The sequence below is a fragment of the Amphiura filiformis genome, chromosome 19 (assembly GCF_039555335.1).
Source record: "Amphiura filiformis chromosome 19, Afil_fr2py, whole genome shotgun sequence".
Taxonomy (NCBI): Eukaryota; Metazoa; Echinodermata; class Ophiuroidea; order Amphilepidida; family Amphiuridae; genus Amphiura; species Amphiura filiformis.
The window spans coordinates 31,961,740-31,975,817 of NC_092646.1; the positions used below are offsets into that span (position 1 = coordinate 31,961,740).

Sequence of the window (14,078 nt, forward strand, 5' to 3'; positions counted from 1 at the left end):
CGAATGTGCATGGTTTAACTCTTGCTTCCAATTTGCACACGATAGAATGTGAAGCTATCGGTTAGCAAATTCTTGGCTCGACTTCTCGAGCAAGTGTATGGATGACAGCTCGGAACAATATCATGGCCGGAACTGGTAAAGAGGCGTGGAGGCGCGAGTGTCGGCTGATGTGGCGCTGTTCAGGAGTTCGTCACAGTATCGCCTGAGTAGCCTATCTCTCAAGTTTATCTTACCTTGTCACATAAAATCAAATTTAAATAAAAATCTAATCTTTGGTTCGATCAAAATATTAAAAATATTGTATACATGGGGTAGAAAAACAAACTTACTTTGTTGTAGTTGTATTTTTACGTGTATTTCAATGCGACGATTATTTAGTGGTGTGCGTCCCAAAGGGCTCGATCGGATTCTGGTTTCTGCTCGTCTTGTCTTATAACAATTTGCGGCAATAACTTGCAAGAAATTCCGACCTCATCTTTTAACTTTCCAACTGAAAGGTTTGGTAATACTTCTAGGCCCGATGCAGGTAAAGTGATAATAAATTAACGTATAGGGTAATATAAAAGGTGGGACAGTGGGGTATAAAGTGGGACATTTTATTATATCGTCATTGCAGTAGGCCTACCCGGCCTAGCATACGATACCGAATCTGCGAATCATCCTAATGACTTTAACATGAAAGGCAAACCTTATATACATGTAGTTAACACATTTGCTAGTCAGCCAAATTGGCCTAAACCGGGGCCCAAACACAATACATATTTACATAGAAATTTACAAGAAAAGATTTGTCAAGGAAACCTACATAAATCCACTTGACCCAAATATTTGATTTTTTTTTGTGATGAGATATTAATCGCACATGCAGTTCCACATAGAAAAGCTGCACCAGCGCACTATCATGAAACTATGCACTGGTTTTTTTTTTAATTGATGCATTAAATGTTGGCTGAAATATTTTAATGAAAGTCAACCTTTGACAAAATGTAACTTTGCTACGGAAAGTGCTATGACAAAACGGTTTTCAGTTTTGGCTTTCTTTACTCAAGGGGTTTAATTTGTTATTAAATATAAATAATGCAGTTTGATGACAAATTCAGTGAATTCAGCTTTCATTTCTATTTAATACCCAATTGCAATTATGTATCATGTTTAATTTCACTGCTTAATAATATTGCAGTTTATTGGTATAGCTGCGGGAGATGCTTGAGACCAACACTACCTTGATGTGGCGGCCAACTTTGAGGAATTATACTTATTTATTACCCCATCCACTTGTAGGTAGGTAGGTGGGACAGTGGTTCTTGAAATTCAATTTTGATACAAAAATAACAAAATTACTAAGTTACTTTTAAATTGCATATATTAAATACCGCCAACAAGCTCAAAAATAATTTTAATACTGAACAAGCCTATTGAATGACTTTGATTATTGATTTTGTGGCTGAAAATCACAAATTGTGGGTTTTTTGGGTTTTTTCACTAAAAACAAAAAAAAAAATCTGCCTCATGTATTCAGATGAAATTAATAAATATAATGATAGTATAGCTATTGTTTGGTATAATTTATATGTTTACAATGGTGCCCAAGTGCTCCAATATAAATGTGCATTTAATACTGTAAAATATGTTCTTTTAATGTAATATTATATCATAAATATATGTGTCGAATTTACCCCTATCCCAGAATGTGTCCCACTTATCCCAAATTATTGGGGTAAGTGGGACAGTTGAGTCATTTTATAAATTTTGGTCCCGCCCTTCTTTACTGAATTAGAGTATCGTCCCAAAACTAACACCAGACATTGTCCTAGGATAATAAAAACACAAGTCCAATCTTTACTCACTTACATGAGTTTTATCCCCGGGGTTTTTATCCGGGAGTTTTATATCCAATAATATCAAAAGTGTCCCACTTACCCCATCTTTCCCTAATCAGTACAGTGCAGTGTGGTCTGGATGATCATGGATCAAATTTCACAGAGAGATGCACATGTGTCATTAGAACGTATACAATGCCTCATTTCAAATATTGAGTTTTAGTTTTGGTTTTGGTCACGTGGTTTCCTATTGTCCTGCCTAACCACTTGAATCACAAGATATCGAACTCATTGTTTCTACCTTTTGTTTAAAACTAAACATTTGTGACAGGTAGTTTCGGTTTTGGTTTCAGTTTCTTATAAGTGGTGTGACGAATAAAATTACAGGATTTTCGAGTTACCTGATCCAAGTATACAAAAGAAATGTTTAAATTTCGCAGTGCAATATTCACGAGCAGAGAAATCGAACAAAGCAGTCTACATTTGAAAGCATTGATTTAGTTTGAAAGCATTGACTTGAGACTACGAATTAGAAAATCGAAATATTTCCACAGACATTACAATAGCCACTTGACAGATTATGACTTCATTGATATAAACACTATTATACAGAACTCTATTTATGTGCATGTCGCATGACGGAAGATCAATATCATAGAAAGCTGGTTTAAACTAACTTTTATTCAATTTATTTATTGGAGAATAGAGAGAGAGAGAGAGAGATAGAAGAGATCACCAGGGAAAGAGGGTATGTGTGTGTGTGTGAGGGGGGAGGGGGTAAGGGTAAGGGAGAAAGAGAAACAGAGGGGAGAGAGCATTGGAAGTGGGAAGGGAAGGAGGGGGAGGGGGGGGCTCAAGAGTGGAGTGGAATAATAGGGAAGAGTCGATATCGAGTGTGGGGAGGGGGAGGGAGGAGGTTATATATAGGTGGCGGAGGGAACATAGGTAAGAGGTATGGGTTGTGCTTTCCGGGGAATAATCTAATTCATAATCAAATCATCTACATCATCATGCATCGTTTATATTTCAGACAAATAAACAAAACACCCCCCACCCCTCAATATATGCACATGATTTCTACATGTAGGCCTAGGTCTCGTATATATCCATCCTTTATGTCTCAACGATGTCTATGCATAACTTATCAAACGAATCTCGGAACTTGGGTGTAATTTTATGGTGTCATGGAAGTGTGTGCCACCTACGGCAAAAGTCGCCCGCGTTGATAGATATCGATAATGAAAATGTTAGCACAATAGGCTATTATATACGTATGGTTATAGGCCATTATACTTTTGATTATATATACCCTCTTGTGTCCTCCCAGCACAATAGTGTTATGATTGCATACCAGTTCATCTCCACATTTTAATCCCTTGATTTTTGGTTTCTGAACAATAGAGAAACCAAAACTATATATTTGAAATGAGGGACTATCACCCCGGGACTATCACCCACACCATGAGCACTTTGAATGGTAGCTATACGTATTCTTACTGTATACAGAGTGAAATAGAATTTTAGAAATAAATCTAATACTGAAACTTTACAACTTTGCGTCTGGTACCACCAAACTTCATCAAGGAACTGAGAGAAAGTTCCAGTATTATATTTATTTCTAACTCTGTTAAAACTACTGAATGACAATGAACATTCACTCACAAAGAGAAGTTATTTATAGGACCATCAGAAAGACCTTAGGGTACTCCACACTCCCGTTGATGTAGCTTTGCCAATGGCATATAAAAAAAAGACTGATAGGAGAATGACAGCGACGGGTGAAAGAAGGTTGAAAGAATTGGTGAAAATAGTGTCGGAAAACCAACACAAGACGTGCATCTCTGCCCGCCTCCCTAGGTTTTGGTATTAATTGTTTAAAACTTAACCTTTTTAATATGTCTAATGGGCTTCCATTTCAACAAGTTATAATTTCAGGATATGGTATTCTTTATCTTTCAGATTCTGTGCTTATTTAGTCAGTGTGCAGTACAATTCTATCATCACCCCCAGGATACAGTTGGGTACCAACCTTGATTTCTCTTGTACCGGGCTCTTGTACGATTCTTAATTGAAGACATCTGGGAAATAACTGACTTGGACCATGCTGAATATAGAATGCTATTAATTAAAATCTACCACAAGATACAATGCTGAACACATTAAAAATGAATGTAAGACTTTTAAAACCATTTATTTGTAGATTTTGTAAAATCTACTTCTATTCTTTGAATAGGTTGAAAGGTCACGTTTACAGACATATGATCAAATATGTTAGAGCTACTAGAAACAAAGAGACCAGAGAGACACGTCGGTGTAAATATCCTCAGAAATCTGTCAATCTAAAAGGACACACATACACCAAAACTCACACAAAAGAGAAGCCTTATCAGTGCGAGTATTGTCAGAAATGCTTTACATATCCTAGTAATCTCAGAATACACATCCTATTTCACATCAGAATTCACACCAAAGAGAAACCCTATCAGTGTGAGTATTGTCAGAAATGCTTTGCCCAAAATAGTGATCTCAAAAGACACATCAGAACTCACACTAAAGAAAAACCTTATCGGTGTGAATATTGTCAAAACCGGTTTTCACAGTCTAATGTTCTTAAATACCACATCAGATTTCACTGTAAAAAAACACAAACTCACACTAAAGAGAAACCCTATCAGTGTGAGTATTGTGGGATTTTTTTTGCAGAATCTGCAAAACTTAAACGACACATCCTAATTCACACCAAAGAGAAACGATTTCGATGTGAGTATTGCCAAACATGCTTTGCACGAAGTGGTGATCTCAGAAGACACATCAGAACTCACACTAAAGAAAAACCTTATCAGTGTCAGCATTGTCAAAAATGTTTTGCACAATCTAGTACTCTTAAATACCACATTAAGACTCACACTGACAAAACTCACATTGATGAGAAACACTATCAGTGTGAGTATTGTCAGAAACGGTTTGCAGTCTCTGGGGAACTCAAACGGCACATCTTTACTCACACCAAAGAAAAACCATTTCGATGTGAGTATTGTAAGAAATGCTTTTCACAAAATGGTAATCTCAAAAGACACATGAGAACTCACACCAAAGAGTAACCTTAACAGTGCAGTATTGTCAGAAATGCTTCACACTTCCTGGGTGTCTCACTCACTAAAAACACTGATCACTATCAGTGAGTATAAGCCCAATCGCCATTCTAACTTCCGGTTTTTGAGAGCAGTTTTGGGACACTTTGACCTCTGACATATCGGGAAAATTTACGTAATTATTATTAATTTTCTTAATATTGTCATAATGTTGATCATTAAAAATACTTATAATTAATTTTTAAAGTAATGTAATTTTTTATATTTGTTTTAATTATTGTAAAACATTAAAAGATTATATTTTGTACGTACAAAAACCCAATATTTCTGAATTTTCTGAGAGGTCAAAGGGAAAAGTGTCCCAAAACTGCAAAAACTGTCCTACAATGCATTGCAAGCGTCCAATGCCGATTTGGCTTATTGTCAAAAATGTTTAATACACAATCTAGTACTTTCAAAGATCACATCAGAACTCACACAAAAGAGAAACACTCAAACTGTTTCTCTGATTCTGGTACTCTCATAGACCATATTAGATACTAAAGAGTATAACCCTATCAGTATGAGTACTAGTATTGTCAGAAATGTCTTGCCTACTCTTGTTTTCTTAAAGAATGCATCAAAACTCACAGCAAAATCTGATTAGTGCGCAATTACCATTGATGTATTGGTACAACAATTTTTAACTCAAAATGGCGTGTTTTTCTGTCGCGGTGTCCACTGTTGCCATAACGGCGGCCATATTGGATTTTTACATGTTTAGTTAGGGACCGTTCACAAACACTTGTTGGGGGGCCTGATGCAAAAATATTTCATTGCGAAATATTTCGGGTCCCTCCTCAAAAAATTTCAGGCCCTCCACTTTTTGACATGAAAATTATGGGTCAACCCCATAGAAAAGCATGTAAACTCAATTTTCCCAGGAAAATTATTTTGGGGTCAGGCCCCCCTAACAAGTGTTTGTGAACGGTCCCTTATTCCATTTTATTTTGGAATAACTATAAACAAAAAATTAGCATGAAACCACCTGTAGTGAGTTGACAGTACAGAGCAATTTGTTTCACAATTTTTCTGGCATTATGTTTTTTTAATGTTTTTGAATCATGTTTTACCGGAAAAAAAATTTAGGCCGCTAATTTTGTATGAAAAAAACCATGATTTTGTCAAAATTCGAGCAGAATTTCAAGGAAAGGGCTATGTACTGCCCTAAATCTAAATCTAAATTAAAAATACATCTTCCTGACAAGTATTAAATCATTTGGTAGAAATAATGAGTCCGTTAGGGGCTGTACAATAATTATGAGCCCCCGGGTGGAAAATTTTCAAATAAGTGCTCACCAAAATTTGCTCGCCCTCCCTCTCGGCCCGCCAAAACATCTTTGCCCCCCTTGCATATTTTAACATTATTAAACTGCAGTGTTTTCCAAAGCCTTTTTAGAGCGTGTTATTTAAAAGGTGCCCGTAAAATTTGAAGATCAAAGATTAAACTTGTCCGATTGGGCTTAAACTTGGTGGTGGGATCCTTGATATGAGAGGAGGTCAAATTCGAGTTATCCGACCTTAAACTTGGCATAATTCATACGAAAGATCGAGAAAAATACGAGGAGTGTTATAAACTGCATTTATCGAGGTCAAAGGTCAAAGATCAATTTTAAACTTGGTGATTGGAATCATTCGAGGTATAATGTCATAGGGGCAAATGTCACAGCATTCCAGATTGGGCATAAACTTGGTAAACTAAGCAAACTGAAATTGAAATAAATAACAAATGTGACCATCCACCACGAAGTGAGTGGTAGTAAAGTCGGCTCTAGATGATTTTCTGTTTATTGCAGATTTGGAAAGAATGCACTTTCAGCTTTAAAATGACACCTCAACCAGCTTCATCGGACATCTGGAATTGAAGTTATGGTTCATCAAATGTCAAATTCCTAATATATTTTACATAGAAATGGAAAATGCCGACTTTACGACCAGTTCGTGGTGGATGGGCACACATGTTCCACGAAGGTGTGCTGTCATGTATACGGGCATATGGTCATGTATTCGATAGTATTAAGGATTATAAAATGAGTTTGACCTCGAATGCACCATTCTTGAGTTATTATACCCAAAAGATGAAGGTCAAATATTTGGTCAATATAGGGGGTCAAAAATGTGGGGGATATGCAATAATTATGAACCCGGAGGGAGGGTAAATTGGGGGAAGGGACGCACCATATAGATATCAAGGGGGGTGCTTGGGAGTTTTTGTCACGCCGTATGAGCAAAAAAAATTGCTCCACCTCAGACCAAAAAAAAATTGCTCCACCTCGGACCAGAAAAACCCATATCACCAACACCATTCAGCACTCTGAATGGTAGCTGTATGTCCTGTATACATCTAAAGAGAAATGAGTTGGTCCAACTATAGAACCTTGGGGCACTCCACTGGATGTTTCTTTGATGTAAACCTCATGTCTAAATGGGCCTTTATGAATTCCATACAGACAAGTTAGTTAATTATGATCAAAATGTTATTCTTTATCTTTCAGATGCTGTGATTATTTGTCAATCTCCAGTATAATTCTACAATCACGAGTCGCGACCTGGATATAGTTAGGTGCCAACTCTGATTTTCCTATCCGATTCTTTACTGGAGATACCTTTAATGAATTGACTCTGTCCATCATACAATACAACAAGACACTGCTGAACACATTTGATATGAATGTAAGACTTTTAAAACCATTTACGTGTGGATTTTGTGGCATCTACCTCTATTCTTTGAATAGGTTTAAAGGCCACATTGACAGACATATGATCAAGTATGTTAAAGCAGATAGAATCAAGACTAGAGAGGTACTTTTTTGGTGTAAATATCGTCAGAAATATTTTGCACCTTCTGGCAATCTAAAAGGACACACTAACACGAAAGATAACCCGTATAAGTGTGAGTATTGTCAGAAATGTTTTACACGAAGTAGTCATCTCAGAAGACACATCAAAACTCACACAAAAGAGAAACCTTACCAGTGCGAGTATTGTCAGAAATGTTTTACACGAAGTAGTCATCTCAGAAGACACATCAGAACTCACACAAAAGAGAAACCTTACCAGTGCGAGTATTGTCAGAAATGTTTTGCTTTAAGTTGGCATCTCAAATTGCATATCCGGACTCACACTAAAGAGAAACCTTACCAGTGCGAGTATTGTCTGAAATGTTTTGCTTTAAGTTGGCATCTCAAATTGCATATCCGGACTCACACTAAAGAGAAACCCTATCAGTGTGAATATTGTCAAAAATGCTTTACGCAATCTAGTACTCTTAAAAATCATATCAAAACTCACACAAAAGAGAACACCTATCAGTGTGAATATTGTCAAAAATGCTTTGTAGTATCTAGTGCTCTTAAACATCACATCAGAATTCACACTAAAGAAAAACCCTATCAGTGTGAATATTGTCAAAACTATTTTGCACACCAAAGTAATCTTAAGAGACACATCAGAACTCACACAAAAGAGAAAGAATTTCAGTGTGAGTATTGTCAAAAACGTTTCACACGATCTGCTACTCTTAAATACCACATCAGCACTCACACCAAAGAGAAACGATATCAGTGTGAGTATTGTGAGAAAACGCTATGCACAAAGTAGCCATCTCAAAAGACACACCAGAACTCACACTAAAGAGAAACCCTATCAGTGCGAATATTGTCAAAAATGCTTTACACTATCTCATTCTCTTAAATACCACATCACAACTCACACCAAAGAGAAACCCTATCAGTGTGAATATTGTCAAAAACGTTTTGCAGAGCCTGTGAAACTCCGACACATCAGAACTCACATCAAAGAGAAACCCTATCAGTGTGAGTATTGTCAAAAATGCTTTACACGAAATAGTGGTCTCACTAGACACATCGTAACTCACAAAAAAGAGAAATCGTATCAGTGTGAATAATTGTAACAAGAATTTGTGTTTAAAAAGACAAAGTTCACGGATCAGGTGTATAGTTCTCTACTTTGGTCTAACTTTCAATATTATTATACTAACCCACAGATACTAACCTATTCTGCACTGATTTAACAATAAATAAGTGATTTGAGGCATAAATGATACTTGCATCTTGACTCTGGAAAATAATTTTCAAAAAACCTCATTTTGCATAAATTAGGTTTTTAAGCCACCTACAGGAACAAACTTACACCAAAATGTCCACTGTATCAGCCCATCAGATGCTATTTCCCATTCGACACCCCATTCCTTTTTAAAAGAAGTTTTATTTGGAAGCAAATCGCCTAATGTGTTTCAGGAACACTGCATGTTTGTTGAATAGTTTTAGATGCTACATGCCAATATCACTAAAGTAAACACATTGCACTACATGGTCTTGCTATAGTTTTTGTCAGCATATCCCAGCTTTTTATATGCACACCAATTATTATTTTGTAACAGAAAATATAACATTGGATATGTTTATACACCCATTGCTTGGTTATTACAAGAGTTAATAAACAACGAATTTAACTAACAGTGTTTAATCAGGGAAGTGGTTCAATTAAAGCCATATTATAACATTTGCTGAGGAAGACGCCTTCACTGAATTGTTAAAATTCCTTTTTTTACACGATTAAATTGTACTTTATTAAACCAATATACCCTGCAAAAATCAAGACTCTAGGTACTTTTATTGCCAGTTAGGACTAACTAAAGGATTAGGATTTAGCTATGTTTCATTTGGCAAAACAGGATAATATTTTTTTATCCCAAAAAATTAGTGCTGTATTTTTAGGCATTCTTGATTTTGATTACGCAGTGTTAGATTACCCCCCCCCCACCCCCACGGGGCTCATAATTATTGCACAGTCCCTGAGTTCTTCCAAATTTGATTAAATAGGTTTCAAAATGTTAATTTCTATGTACCAATTCAAATAAAGAAGTTTTCACTTAGGTAACAGCAAATTAGGTCAAGGTCAATAGGTTGACATATTTTTGGTAGCACCTTAAATAAGGGACCGTTCACAAACACTTGTAAGGGGGGGCCTGATGTAAAAGGGGGGCCCTGAAATTTTTGACCCTCCTAAGGGGGGGCCCTGAAAAAATGGCCACAAATTTTTCTGGGAAAATTGAGTTTATATGCTTTTCTATGGGGTTGACCGATAATTTTCATGTCAAAAAGGGCGCTGAAATTTTCGAGGTCTGTAAAGGGGGTTCCCCGAAAAATTTTCGCGATAATTTTTTTTGTGCATCAGGCCCCCCCTTATAAGTGTTTGTGAACGGTCCCTAACGAAACACACTAGATAGTACAAACTGTTCTTCATTTGCATTAAAACAGGCATGAGTATTAGGAGGTTTAAACCTGAATTCAGGCTTTTATACCAAATTTCTGCACTTTCTTTTAATTTCAGCCCGTTTCGGTCTTTTTAGCTCAATCTCACCCACTTTTTCAGGCTTTCTTCTAAACACTCACTTCAGGTTTTTTCATGGATGATCATTCTCATGCCTGCGTGAATAAACCAATCCACTATCATGAGTTGATGTTTTTTTTTAAACAAAAAAAAAAAAATGTTTGTCGTAAGATTTTTTGTGCAAAAAAAAAAAGAAAAGAAAAAGGAAATAAAAATAAAAAAAAGGAAAAGAAAAAAAAAGATCCAAGGCTTTTATCAAACGCAATTTACAGCTTTTAAAGTTGCATTTTGGTACCTTTTTATCACAAAGAATGTCCTTGAATCCCGGGGGGGTACTCACATAATTGGTCTGTACGCATGCGTGACCAAAAAAAACAAGGAAAAGGGGTGTTTTTTTAGGCAAGGCGAGTTACGCGAGTGACGCATTTAGGGTCTAAAAACACTGATTTTCAAGAATAAGGGTAGTTTTCTGAAACTGAACAACTTGTTTAGGGTACCGTTTCAAATTTTGGTAAATTACGAGTCCGAAAAGGATACATTTTTTCATTTTACTGGCCAAAAAAATTCTATATTAAATCACCTAAATTTGCTGGTAGGGTAAAACTCGTTTAGGGGGTGTTTGAAAAAAAATTGGTCACGCATGCGTACAATGTCATATTTGAGTGATCCCCCGGGCCTTGATATACTAAATTTTTCTGGAATGAAATGGGGAGTAGAGCATGTCAAAAACAACGAGGGCGCTTTTCACAGCCTCGTAACGGGAAAACGAGGTGGAAGACAACCCATATATTGAAACGTATGTTAAACTTTCATCGATTTGCAAGCGACAGGTTATCATAAAATATCTCAAGACTCGCCCAAAAAAGGCATCAAAATGACAAAGAAAACCAAGCCGGCCTTTTTACACGTATTTCAATGGGGCAATTATTTAGTGGTGTGCGCCCTTCGTCGGTCTGCTTCTTGGCTTTGTCTTTGGGGTACACACCGGGGGTACACACGTCAAGTTTTCCTGAAGCAGTTTGTTGCTCATTTTTGTGGTAACTTGCAAGAAATGTCGACCCCATCTTTTGTCGTACGGTAGTAAAATAGATTTGATCATCATTTAACTGCATTCATCATCATGGTTGGACGTCATTAAATTTTTTTCTGGTAAGCTTTATTGAACGTCCTGTTGCCAGACGTAGACGTCATTGTAATGTAATATGTTGTGTAGTTTTTTTGGAGTGTTCATGTTCATAAATACTTTAGTACGGGACTTTAGTGTGTGTGTGTGGGGGGTGGGGGGGCTGGGAAAAATGGAGGGGGTAAAAAAGTTTTAGGTCTTCAAAAGGGGGGGGGGACCAAAAGTTTGACTCCTTTTAGAAGGGGAGGGGGTCAAAAAAGTTTTAACCAATTATTGAACAAAAATTTCATGCGCATTTAACCATAATTGAGAATAATGAAAGTCTGTTTTAATATCATTACATCATGGACCGCAGCATTCCAATTTCCATAGGTCTACCTTCTAAGGGGTGGTGCAATAATTATGTGTACCCCAGGGTGGTAATTCTCAAAATGGTCTGCCAAAAGCGCTTGCCCCCCCTTTGGCAGTGCAAAAAAATCTTTGCCCCCCCCCTTCGACGTGCCAAAAACCTTTGCCCCCCTTTGATGTGCCAAAAATCTTTGCCCCCCTTACACATGCAAGATTTTGGGGAACCCGAATTTAAAACCGTAAATTGTCTTATCATATGGGGCGGGCGCAGCGAGCGGGCAATTTGGCCTAGTTGAACCTACTCCTAACGTCTACGTACGCCTTTTTAGGGCGTAATATAGAAACGGTGCCCAAAATATCTGTGCCAAAAATTGCTTGCCCCCCCTTTCGACCTGCCAAAAATCGCTGACCCCCCTTTTGACCTGCCAAAAATGCTTGCCCCCCCTTTGGCCTGCCAAAAATCTTTGCCCCCCTATAATTCACCCCGGGGTACACATAATTATTGCACCACCCCTAATACCCTTGGAAATCAGGGCGAAAGTGATGCTGTGGAGTGTGATGGATGTTTGTTTGAGCATATTCTCTAACGCAGCAAGGGCATCCGTGAGCAAATTCGTTAGTGTTTTGATGGTGGATCAAAATGTCTGACATTGGTTTTCAGGGGGGTCAAAATGTAAATGTACAATTGGGGTTTTGCATGGGTAATATCTCAGCTAAAAGTATTCTAATAAGCTCAATATTGGATAAGAGTAATGTCCTACTAAAGGGCTCTGACTGGCAAAAAAATGGACGGTAAAATTATTTTTACTTTTGGAGTTCTGACCACCCAAAGTTGGTCCTGGATGGACGAAGTTGCATTTTGAGGGCCCTATATCTTTTAAAGTAAAGGAGTTACAAGTTTTCTGATGCCAGATTTGAATTCTACACAAATAAGTACCCCAGGATTCATACTTTTCAACGTTGTAAAGGGTTCCTTTATACACTTATGGACCTCCAAGCGTCGTCTTTTCGCGTTGCGACACATTTTTACGCTGACCCCCCTTAATTTCAAATTGATGCCACGGGAAAACAAAATGGAGTACAGAAGCTCAAATTTTCGGAATTTTACTTTCTCATCAATATCTACCACCACACAGAAAAAGAAAAAAATTGAAGAGGTGCTGCGGTGCACATCCCTGGAGTTGACATGGAATGGGTCTGTTCAGAGTACAAAATTTCACAATGAAAGTAGTATAGATCTTCTTCCCTCTTTCTTTCCCTTTTCTCTTCTCCCTTCCCCTTTCTCTTCTCCCTTCCCCTTTTTCTTCCCTCTTTTTTTTTTTTCCTCCCTCTTTTCCCCTTTTTTCTTCTCCTTCCCCTTTTTCTTCCCTCTTTTCTCTCCTTCCCCCCTTTTCCCTTCCCAATTTTTTGCTCTTCTTCCCAGTTTTTTTGTGTCTGGGGGGGGCAGCTTGGCCCCCCACTGGTTACGCCACTGCTTGTTTGTACATCCCATCAGCTGCACGTAGCTCGCCTGCTCGGCAATAATCATGAAAAATAATATGATTGGCGAGAATATACACGCATTGTAGGCACTGTACGTAGACTTGACGCATAAACTGTGTATATCGCTATTCGTCCTCTATTCGTTTTATTGAATCCCATCACCATCAGCTGCGTGAAGCTTCCGATAATCATGATCGGCGAGCTAAAATACACGCATTGTAGGCGCTGGAATGAAATAGCAATTTCCTTCGTTTTACCTCATTTATTTGGCTCGAAATTAAAAGGTGGCTAATGCGATCAGTAGCTATCAAACTAAACTAACATTTAAATAGGAATCTATTTCTTATGCAAATCAGACATTGTTTTAAGCAGCTAAACTGATTTCACTTCACATTGAAAGACCTTATACGATATTCTTTTCTTGACCTCAGTGAGGCGCTACAGGGTGGGGGCAAAGGGGGCATTTGCCCCCCCAAATGTTTTTCTTGCCCCCAAATGTTTTTCTTGGCCCCCAGATTGCCCCCACTTTTGAGGCAAAACCCCCCAAATCACGTAAATTTCCACTTTTTGCGGCCATTTTGCGCAAAAATGTGCCAATTTTGCCCCCCTGAAATTCACTTTACACCCCCAATGCCCCCCCCCAAAAAATTCCTGGCGCCGCCACTGCTTGACCTATACTAAGTACAATTTATTCTTGGACACAGAATGGTTTAGATTAATCAACTGTGAACTATGAAGGGATTCCAGTCGCTATGTGTCACTTAAAAAGTGTGTTGTATACTCCCCTTTTTCAGGTTTACCTTGCTGTTGGGGAACTAT

General features: G+C 37.7%; 1 protein-coding gene across 1 annotated transcript; it reads left to right on the forward strand.

The window, feature by feature from the left end:
* Positions 1-395: 395 nt before the first annotated feature.
* LOC140141181 (uncharacterized) lies at positions 396-8,873 on the forward strand. Its single transcript, XM_072162974.1, has 3 exons — positions 396-526; positions 3,780-3,991; positions 7,447-8,873. Exon 3 carries the CDS (start codon positions 7,619-7,621, stop codon positions 8,549-8,551), a length of 933 nt encoding a protein of 310 aa, XP_072019075.1. The 5' UTR covers positions 396-526; positions 3,780-3,991; positions 7,447-7,618; the 3' UTR covers positions 8,552-8,873.
* The last annotated feature ends 5,205 nt before the right edge of the window (positions 8,874-14,078 follow it).

Bases quoted from the DNA above. Each gene is read 5' to 3' on its own strand.
- LOC140141181 (XM_072162974.1), top strand. From the start codon at position 7,619: ATGAATGTAAGACTTTTAAAACCATTTACGTGTGGATTTTGTGGCATC.